The following is a 10,662-nucleotide window of genomic DNA, read 5'->3' as shown; positions in this document are numbered from 1 at the left end:
AAAAAAACCATATGAAACATTTGAGATGTTTATCTAAACTTACTAGATGTAGCCATATTAATTGATTGCTTCGCGTAGTTATCATATCAGCTGAGTTTCTTTTTAATTCCATCAGTTTAGATGTGAAATATTTGAAGATTTAGAGGCAAACAAAATTCTTTAGCTCGCGTGGATGATAACTAACAAACCAAACCAGAGTACATACCTTCAAAAATTCCAACCAAAATCATATCACAAAAAGAGCAAATTTCAATCAAAGTCTACAATAAGCGACAAACCAAATCAGAGAAAACTTATAAAATTGACCAGCTATAATAAAATTACTATAAATAACATGACTAAGCAAACAAACCCAGAAGCAGAAATACTGCTATCTTTATTCCTAAAACAGTGTGTCATAAACGTTTATTCCTATGTTTAACATATGTTTTTTTGTATTGTTTGTTTGAGTTGCTAAGTTTCTCTTTTATATTTATCAAATTCAACATAGAATTTCAAAGTCCTTTTAAAGGGTGAGATACTCTATGGGGTTTTTTTTTTTGGGAATTTATTACTAATTATAGGGTAATGAATTTCAAAGTTTGGGTTTTTGTTTTGGTTTCCATGATAAACTATAATTTATTTTTTTGGGAATTATTTCTGTATTTTGAGTCCACCTCCACTCCTCAATCTCCTTCTGTTGCTTGCTTTTCCAAACTCTCCTATGGCTGGTACTGAACTTAGCCCTGCAGCAGCTACTTCTTCATGTCCTAGTGCACCTGAAGATGGTGTCACTTCGGGTCCCACATCATCAGTTCCTTGTGTGGCTTCACCTTCTTCAGATATTGGTCTCGAAGAGCTTGTTATTCCCACCTCTGAGGTCCCATCTATTCCACCACCTCTGAGGTCCCATTATATGCAAACACACTCTAAATATGGAATTTTCAAGCCTAAAGTCTACTTGGCTATTCTTGAAGTAATAGGTTCTGTACACAAGTTTAAATTTTGATCAACTATCCCTATAATATTTCTCTGATGGTGAAATTTTTATTAGGTGTCTCTGATGAGAATATTAAAATATATTCTGTACAAAACTATTGCCAGTTCTTGAGAATCACTTGTGTTCTGTTTGGTGCAATAAAATATTTGTTTTCCTTGATTCCCCTGCCATGTATGCTTTTTTTGCTCTTTGATCATTATAAATTTATAATGTGAGTTTTCTAAAATATCATATGTGATCTACACACTAAAGTGTGAACTATAATGTTTATGGTCTTGTTCTTTTAATTGGTTAACCAGAAGTTATATCATAATATTATAATTATATAATTTAATTAATTTATAAATAATATAAACTGCATTAATTGCAAAGGAAATTATATTATAATAAAAATTTATATTACATAATATTATGTATGAAAATGAATTATTAGAACCTATTAGTGGTTATTATCCACGGTTTTAACTTGTTATTTGGTTTAATCACTTAGCATTTTTCTGTTACAGTCACTAATTTGTAACCTGCTTCCACAACCACTTCTGATACTGATTCAAGTGGTTGCAGACGCCCGACGTATGATGAGTTACAGATTTAGAAAGAAAAATAAAAAAAAAATCAACTCACCTAAATATGCTGATTTTTTTTTAAATCAACCAGATCTTGAGGAATAGAAGCTACAAATGCTGTTGAGCAAAAAAAAGATGAGAAATTTTTTTTTTTGAAACAGATGGAATCGTTGATGAAGAAGAAAAAAAAAGTTCTCACCTTTGAAAAGGTGATGAGAAAATTTCAAGCTTCACTCAATATCACATCATTTTCAAGTCTTAAATAAACTTTTGAATCTTACTTTGTAAAATTTCTTATCAACTGAACTAAATAACACGTTGTTATTTAATGTGTGAGGTGGGCAATGATAAATCAACAAGAGAGCCGCCAATATCAATTTTTATCTAATTTTTTATATATATATATTAGGTAAAAATAACGTGCAATTCACGTTTGCATCATTTTAAAGTTATAAACATCCTTATTCAAACATATATTTATTTTTATTATTATTTTAATTATCATATAAATATTAAATAAATAAACAACACCATAAAAATAAATAAAATATGTTTAATATATTGTATGACATAAATATATTAAAAAATTAAGGCAAAACATTGTCTATAATTTTAATAAAAATTGATTCACTTTCTTTTTAATATATAATAGAATGAATTACAGTTTTATAGTATATATAAATATTTATATCAATAATCTCTAAACATATGACAACTAAACACAATATTAATATATATATATTTACATCGCTACATGACATATATAAATTATAATAATATTTAAAAAGAAATTAATAATAGAATAAAATACGAATAGAAAGCATCATAGTATGGAGTAGTATACATGCATTAACTATTTTTAGTTTCTAATGTAACTTGCAATGATGTCTTTTTTGGTGAATTTGATGAAGAAAATGAGCTCCAATCACTTGATAAAAATAAACTATTACACAAATATATAAGATAAACAAAATCATATGTATGACTTTATTATTTTTAAATAAATATGATTTAATTATTTAAATTATCATAAAATATCTTTAAAATATCCTATTTTAATTAATTAATTAATTAATTTTGTTTAAGTTTATGTTTGTTCTAGTTTTTTAATTTGGCAGTGACACCAAGAGATTATATTTTATATGTTTAATATAATACTAATATTATAGATGGATTTTAAATTTAAGTTTGTTGCTAATTTTTTTTTAAAGAAGTTTGTTTCTAGTTGACAGTAGATTATATTATATTATATTTTTAATATGATATTATTCTAATATGTGAAGTTTAAGTTTAATTAAATTTTATGTAAGTTATAAAACATATTATTTTATTATTTTTAAATAATTTTCATTGTAAAATATCTCAAAAATATCATATTTTAATTTGTTTAGTTATTTATTTATTTAAAGTTAGCTAATAATATAGTAAATTACAAAAAATATCTGATAATATATTAGCGGCGAATTTTCGTTGTCGCCGCTAATATTTGAAATATCAGGGGCGACTTTATGTCATCGCTAATATTGTCGCCGCTAAAAAATATTTTTCTTGTAATGTTTAATGAAATAAAAACCATTTTAGATTTGTTAATATATATTATATGTAATTGGATTTGATCAGTTTTTAATTGGATTTTGACAATGTCATCCGCTATCCGATCTAGGGATGTCAACTTAATCCGCAGGATAGGGTCCCCGTGGGGGACATGACCCCCGTCCCAAACCCACCCCATTTACATTGTAATTTTATAATAATTTATTTTTTAATAAAAATATTACTAAAAATATATAATAAAATAATTTATATTAAAACATATATTTCTTGTTGGTATAATTTATTATTTTTTTTAATTATTTTATATTAAAAAGTATTAACTATCTTAATTTATTTTATCAATTTTAGAAAGAAAAAAATAATCATTTTTTAAACAGGTACCCCATGGGACCCGGACCCCGAGGAAGGGCGGGGATGGGGGAGTCATTCCCAACCTCGCCCCGCCCCGTTTACATCCCTATCCAATCCATTTATTCAAATTCAATCCAATCTATTTATTCAAATCCATTCCAATTGTAATTGGATATCCATTTTTTGTCATTTGATTGAATTTGATTGATTCAGTGTAATTGGATTGATTTGAATGTTGTCCATCCTAACTTCAAGCACCAAAATTGGTTTAGTGTAATAAAAGTTTTGTGACTAAATGTTATTTTAGTCGTAACAATAATAGAGACAAAAAAAATATATAATTTTTTTAAAATAATCTTTTATTTAAATAAATAATAGACAAAAATATACTCACCGTATATAATGTAAAAGATATTGATTTGCCTTCACACCAAGCAACACGCTCAAATATTAAATAATTGAAGTGTGACTACTTCAAACTACTTAATAACTTCTATATATAAATATAATGGGATTTATTTTGAGTATGGAACACGGTTGACAATGGAATATATATATATATATATATATATTAAAGCACAAACTTGTTCCTTTTAATAAATAATAAAACAAATGAGATTGATTTGATTCAACTCCAATGGAACTACAAAACACCAAAGCACAAACTTGTCCTCACCCTTTTTACATCCTTATCCAATCCAATTCAATCCATTTATTCAAATCCATTCCAATTGTAATTAGATATTTATTTTTTTTGTAATTGGATTGAATTTGATTGGTTCAGTAAAATTGGATTGATTTGAATGTTGCTCATCCCACCATGGGACTGCAAAACACGAATTTGGTGTTGATCCTACACCATATATCACTCCAATGGGACTAGAAAATGGTATACATGAGCAGTGCCACGACATTATTGATGTGACACTGTTCACCACGGCAAATTTTTTTGTTTTGTTTTTGTGTTTTATATTAATATTTTATATATAAAATATGTATATTATTTAATTTGTAAGATAAAATGATATAATGATATAATGTGTACTTTGTGGAGAATATAATAATGTTGAATATATTTTTTTGTGTAATTTCTAGTGTTATGGTTGGATTGGAAAAACAATATGGTGTTAAAATTACCTCATTTTGATGTTGGTTCAACACAATTTTAGTATTCATGGTTAATCATCATAATTTACATTAATTTACAATCATCATATATATTTAACAAATATTAATATATATATATATATAAAGCATATCATACAATTTCTAGGGGAACTCATAATCAGTTTTCAACACTAAATATATTACTTTGAAGAATTAATGATATATATATGTGGTAAAGAAAATCTATAATGAAAAAATAAATTAGAAAAAATAAATTTTGAAGACAATAAAAGATAAAATTCACTTACCATTGATCCAATGCTTCTGAGATTGGAAATGGTATCCAGTTCTATGGATTGGATTTACTTCTTCAATATTCAGAGATTGATATTCTGGATATATATTATGAGAAGCTTCCACACCAACATTATGGATATGACTATGAAAACCATAACAAAGTATCAGAGAAAATAATAATAAGAGTTTAAAAATCTCCATAACAAAAAACCAAAGATTCTTCGATCTTTATAAATTATTAGAATGAGAATTGAAGATGTTTTTACAAGATATTAGGATAGTGAGAGTATTTATCAAGGAGAGTGGTGATGAAACTGATGTAACTAATTCATCAAAATATTAGAATATTTAGATAGATTTTTCAGCACTATTATATCCTTAATTATCATTATTTATTTTTTTAATTATGTATGTGATGAGGTTAATTGGTCATATTTTTTTTTTGTTTATTTTATAATATTTTTGTTATCGATATTAGAAAAACGTAATAGAGAACCAATATCATGGTCAAATACATATCTTCTAGGCCAACCGATTTTGGTTATGTAAGTTCTAATTTGACATTTTTGACAAAATTACAAAAATTGTTTGGCATCAATGAACTAATTAACACCAAAATTAATATTTGGGGTTATATTATTTTCTTAAAATATTCCCACAAAATGGGTTAATATTTATGACCAAATAATAGAGTTTTAATGATCGAAATTTATTTAAGTGTAACCTTATGGATATTCTTTGTGAAATCATATTAACTAGTCCACTATTTTATCCAAGTAATAAAAAAATTATTTTGTTTTTATGATAACAATATACCTTATACATATGAATTAATATATTATGTCACCTAATTCTAAAATTCGAGATTGATTCAGCTCAAAATCAAATGGGAAAATGGGAGAGCCATGCTGAAGTAAAATTTCAGATCTCCAATACAAATTATTTTTTATTTTAGTAAATATAAAAGTGGTATTATTATTGGGGATTATATACGTGTCCAGCCCTCTCTTCTCTCCTCTCTCTGCGACTCACTCTCTCTCCTCTCTCCTCTCTCCGCAACTTTCGCCTCCTCTCAGTCTCACTTCTCATCCCTCTCAAACAGAATTTTTTGTGTGTTACAGAACCCAATAAAACAATGTCGTCGACGGAAAAAAATTCCCGCCGATAACAAAGTGCGGCGAGTCGACGACGACTTCGTACGGTTCTATCGCAGCAGATCTGGACAGAACACCTTTGATCTCCAGAAGCTCCGTCCCTTACTTCATGCTCGTCGCCATGAGTGGACCACAAGGTTTTTGTTTTGTTTTGTTTTCTTGTTTCTTGTTTATTAAATTTCTGTGCTCTGTTACATTTCTATTTCAGTCTCTCTCTCTCTATATATATATATATATATTTTGATTTCTGATTTCTAATTTGGTATAACCCATGGAGCAGCAGAAAAGTAACAGTGTCTGAAATTAACTTAATCCTTTCATGTTTATGGTTATGGCTCTCTTTTACTAGACAACTCATGCTAGCAGCTTTTCATTATATTGTTTTTGTGGTGTTTTAACTACAAGTTTATTTGTAATATAATAGTATTTTGTTGAAGAATGTCTAAGATTTCAAATCTTGAGTGGTTTTGTTGTTTGTGATAAGCTTTATTAGTTATACTGGTCTACTGATTTGAATTGAATGAATACCACCATATTCTTTGCACTGAGTTTTGACCATTGTAACATAAGCTATTTTTCTTGTATATTTCCAGACAGTACCATTGAACTTTGCTAAGGAACACCTTAAGAATGAGGGTTCTGTCATTCTTTTGATTCCGAACAGAGGATTTTGGTCTGTTAAATTTGAAATAAAGCACAAAAACTATAGCAAAAGGAGAGCTGAATTTAGTTGTGGTTGGAAAGTCTTTGCCAAGGACAATTATTTGAAAGTTGGTGATGTCTGCATTTTCGAGCTTCTTAAGAGATCCGAAAATGTATTCAAGGTTTTCATTGACTATGCTGCTGATTATGCATCCGACTAAAATCTCAAGGTTATTACTTGTTAACGTTTTCAATTTTGATTTTGGTATTTGAAGTGGTGTAGATTTTTGGGTTGGTTACTATAACATAAATTTATGTGTATGCAGCTGGTGGAATCAAAGCAAAGCCAAAAGGAGAAGTGGGAAAAGTTACTGAGTTGTTTTTTGAATTATGTCTGCATAATGGAGAACTTGCCATGCTTTAAAACTCAAAACTAAATATGGTGAATGAATCTATGAGTAAGGGATAAGATACCTCATAAGATTAATTATATATATGTATATATATATCATATTTTAAGTACAGTTGTCTTACGTTGTTAATATGAACCAGTTCTATATAAAACTAAGTATATGTCTATATATCTCCCTTTTATTAGATACAAATATTGAAAATAGGTAAGCTTGATTACCAACCAATCAAGTTTTTTCTAGTGGAGCTTCTGATCCTATTTGCAATGAAATTTCCAGCTTCTGTTCTGTTTTGGTTTCTACAATAATAGACTTTTTTTTTTCTTTCTTCTCTACAAATAATATATATATATTGTTTTCTTCTCCTTATGTTATAAATTATTCTCTATTACTCTTCTCTTCACAATATGTGAGTACTAAGGCCAATTGTTATATATAAGACAAATATGAGAATGAGTTGCCAGAAGTATACTATATATATATCAGTCAGAAAACTGGGGAAAAATTGAGTACTTGAAGTTTCATCTGAAGCTGCTTTACGGGACCCGAAGTTATTGAATAACTATCATCTTGATAGTAATAATAATAATAATAAATAACGTTTAACGACTTTCTGCTGGGTTAGCTTTTTCCGATCATAGCAAACATGGCGAGAAGCGCCATTGTCTACCCACCACCCTTCTGATCCACCAACAAGGTTGATCTCAGATATCATAGCCGTGAGAGGCTCTTTAGTTGTCAGGTTAGCCTGCGGAGCAAAGCTTGGCCTGTTCCTGCACTTGCGTGCAATATGACCTGGTCTGTTGCAAACAAAGCACAGAAATGGAGCAGGTTCATTCTTATTATTAGGGGGGTTTTGCTGCTGTTTGTTTTGGTTCCTTTGATGGTTCCAATTCTGAGTATTATTCTGAGGTTGATTGTTGCGGTTTGAGTTCTGCTTTCGATTATGATTTTTGAAAATTTTCCCATTGGGTTTCAGAACCGCAGTGGACCTTTTGTTAGTGTTGTTGTTGCTGGATACAACAAGCACTTCTTTTTTCTGGTCCTGTTTACGAGCTTCCTCCTCAATACGAAGGCGAGTGATCAGACTTTCTAGTGAAAATTCTTTAGTTTTGTGCCTGAGAAAATTTTTAAAATCTTTCCACGCAGGGGGCAGTTTGTCAATAATCACAGCAACTTGAAATTGTTCATCTAAAGACATACCTTCAGAAATTATTTCATGAGCGATTTTCTGAAGTTCATGAGATTGGGCTTCCACTGACTTGTCATCGGTCATCTGAAATTTGAGGTAGCGACTGACAGCGTACTTCTTGGTTCCAGCCTCCTCAGTGTCATACTTCTTTTGCAGTGCGTCCCAGATTTCCTTGGCATTTTGGTCAGAATTATAATAGTCATACAAGTCATCAGATAAACCATTGAGAATGAAATTTTTGCATAAAAAATCATTTTCGACCCAAGCATCTAAAGCCTTAGTTTGTTTCTCTTTTTCATCGTTGTCTTCCTTTTTAGATACAGTAGGCTTATCAGTAGTGAGAGCTGTGTTAACCTTTTTGATTGTGAGGAAAAATAACATCTTCTGTTTCCATCTTTTAAAATGGTTACCCTCAAAACGAAATGGTTTGTTTATGTCAACAACACCAGAGCTATCATCGGTAGTCATGGCAGAAACTAAACGTCTTAAATTTGTTGTAAAAAGTTGCTGCAGAAATAAAAAGGAACGAAATTACCGAATGATTATCTGGGTTGAGTCGCGGACTAGGTCGCTCTCTTTAAGACGTTCGCGGCACTGCCCAGAATTCGTGCAAGCAGACTATCAGCCCCGTCGTCCCCAGGATAAAACAGCCCAGTCGTAACTGTGATCGGACCTCCACTGCACTGTAGAGAAACCGTCGTATACCACACCCTTATGATATTGCTGCTCGGATTTTTAATCGTAAAAATGTTGTAGAGAGTTATGTTTTCTGAAAAAGATATCACGTTCTAAAAACTAATCGCCCTTTTTAAAAAAAATTGGATCTTAATTAACGGGAAGAAAGACGTTTTATTAAAACGTGGGAGAGGCATGGCAGTTGGAATCCTTAAAAATCTGAAGAGATTAAGTCTTCAGTTTACCACTTATTAACCACGTTTTTATTAAATAAAAAATAATAAGGTGCACACCACACCAACCAGCCAGGTCGGTCGGACGGCCGGCGGCGCGCGCGCATGTGTGGTGGTCAGGTGAGCCTTTGTGTGACTCCTCCCTCTCCCACAAAAGTGGGTACCCCTTGGGGCACAACCCCAAGGCTGAAGTCCACACTCTATATACCCTTACAAGAGAGTATCCTAAACCAATGTGGGACTCTTCCTCTAGGGAGTCATTAAAGCACATTTTCTATTTTTTAATAATTCACACTCATATATATTATAAGTTCCAACAATATCTCCCTTTTATTAGATACAAATATTGAAAATAGGTTAGCTTGATTACCAACCAATCAAGTTTTTTCTAGTGGAGCTTCTGATCCTATTTGCAATGAAATTTCCAGCTTCTATTCTGTTTTGGTTTCTACAATAATAGGCTTTTTTTTCTTTCTTCTCTACAAATAATATATATATATTATTTTCTTCTCTTTATGTTATAAATTATTCTCTATTATACTCTTCTCTTCACAATATGCGAGTACTAAGGCCAATTATTATTGTTAACCGAGATTTTCGGCAACTATCCTAAAGAGGGATATTTACTGATAATAATATTGAAAATGGAAGATCGACACAAGGTTTTTACGTGGTTGGGGCGTTAACTAGCCTTAGTCCACGAGTCCATATATAAATCTGTACTAGAGCTAGGAGAAGCTTTTACAATGGAGTTTTCTAATTATATCTGAACAGAGTTTCTGCCTTCTCTCCCCCTCTACGTTGTTTTACAACTTATATTTATAGGCCGAGGGGGACATCAGGTTTGGGCCGGATCCGACCCGGGCCCATCAGAGAAATGTGCACAAGGGGCCTTTCTAGTGGAGGCCCAAGCTAAAAAGATATACAATACACCAACCCCAAACCAGCTAAGGCCCAACTAGTTGCCCTGAGACGCAAGCATTCTCCCGACAAAACGGCACTTTGGCTTTGACCACTTCGAGTCACGAGGCCGATTCAGGAGACAAGACTGGTCAGAGTACTTGGATGCGCAGTCCTGACACGCCAGTAGACAATCCCAAGGTGACCCTTTCTGCAGGCGAAAAGTGGGGGGACAACGCTCACGCGAAATGAGGCGGTTTCAGGATCCTGGACGCCTGGCCCGTGGCCTGGGGATGAAGCGGTCCAGGTTCGTTTACCTTTGGCCCGCTACGTTTACTTCGAGCCCGGACCATATCAGGCCCGGGACAGGGACGCGATGGCCGCGACGGTCCGGGCACTCCGGACACCGCCGGGACCGTTCAAGCTGAAGATGAACCCGGAGGAACGTCCCGGACCCATCTATACAGGCCTAGTCCAGAGTCCCCGGACAAGGCCCAAATGCCGAGTTGGTCCCCTGACCGTGGGCCGGGGCGAAGGCCCAAAACCCTTACAGGAAATGGGGATAACATTTACCCCCCAAGCCTTCACCCGGGCTAACTGGG

At 32.2% G+C, this 10,662-nt stretch overlaps 1 protein-coding gene and 1 long non-coding RNA gene across 2 annotated transcripts in view; both read left to right on the top strand.

The window, feature by feature from the left end:
* The first annotated feature begins 703 nt into the window (after positions 1-703).
* LOC133784578 (B3 domain-containing protein LOC_Os12g40080-like) lies at positions 704-6,871 on the top strand. The gene is made up of 2 exons (XM_062223873.1): positions 704-955; positions 6,602-6,871. Exons 1-2 carry the CDS (start codon positions 704-706, stop codon positions 6,869-6,871), a joined length of 522 nt encoding a protein of 173 aa, XP_062079857.1.
* LOC133781527 (uncharacterized) overlaps positions 5,889-10,662 on the top strand; it is a 26,332-nt gene continuing 21,558 nt past the window's right edge. Inside the window, exons 1-3 of the long non-coding RNA XR_009870142.1 lie at positions 5,889-6,145; positions 6,602-6,880; positions 6,977-7,108. This is a non-coding gene — a long non-coding RNA (uncharacterized LOC133781527). The remainder of the gene's footprint in view (positions 6,146-6,601; positions 6,881-6,976; positions 7,109-10,662) is intronic.

This window comes from Humulus lupulus, chromosome 6 (genome assembly GCF_963169125.1).
Source record: "Humulus lupulus chromosome 6, drHumLupu1.1, whole genome shotgun sequence".
In the NCBI taxonomy this organism is placed as follows: Eukaryota; Viridiplantae; Streptophyta; class Magnoliopsida; order Rosales; family Cannabaceae; genus Humulus; species Humulus lupulus.
Note: the sequence above shows the minus strand (reverse complement) of the source record. Positions and strands in the feature narration are given on the sequence as shown.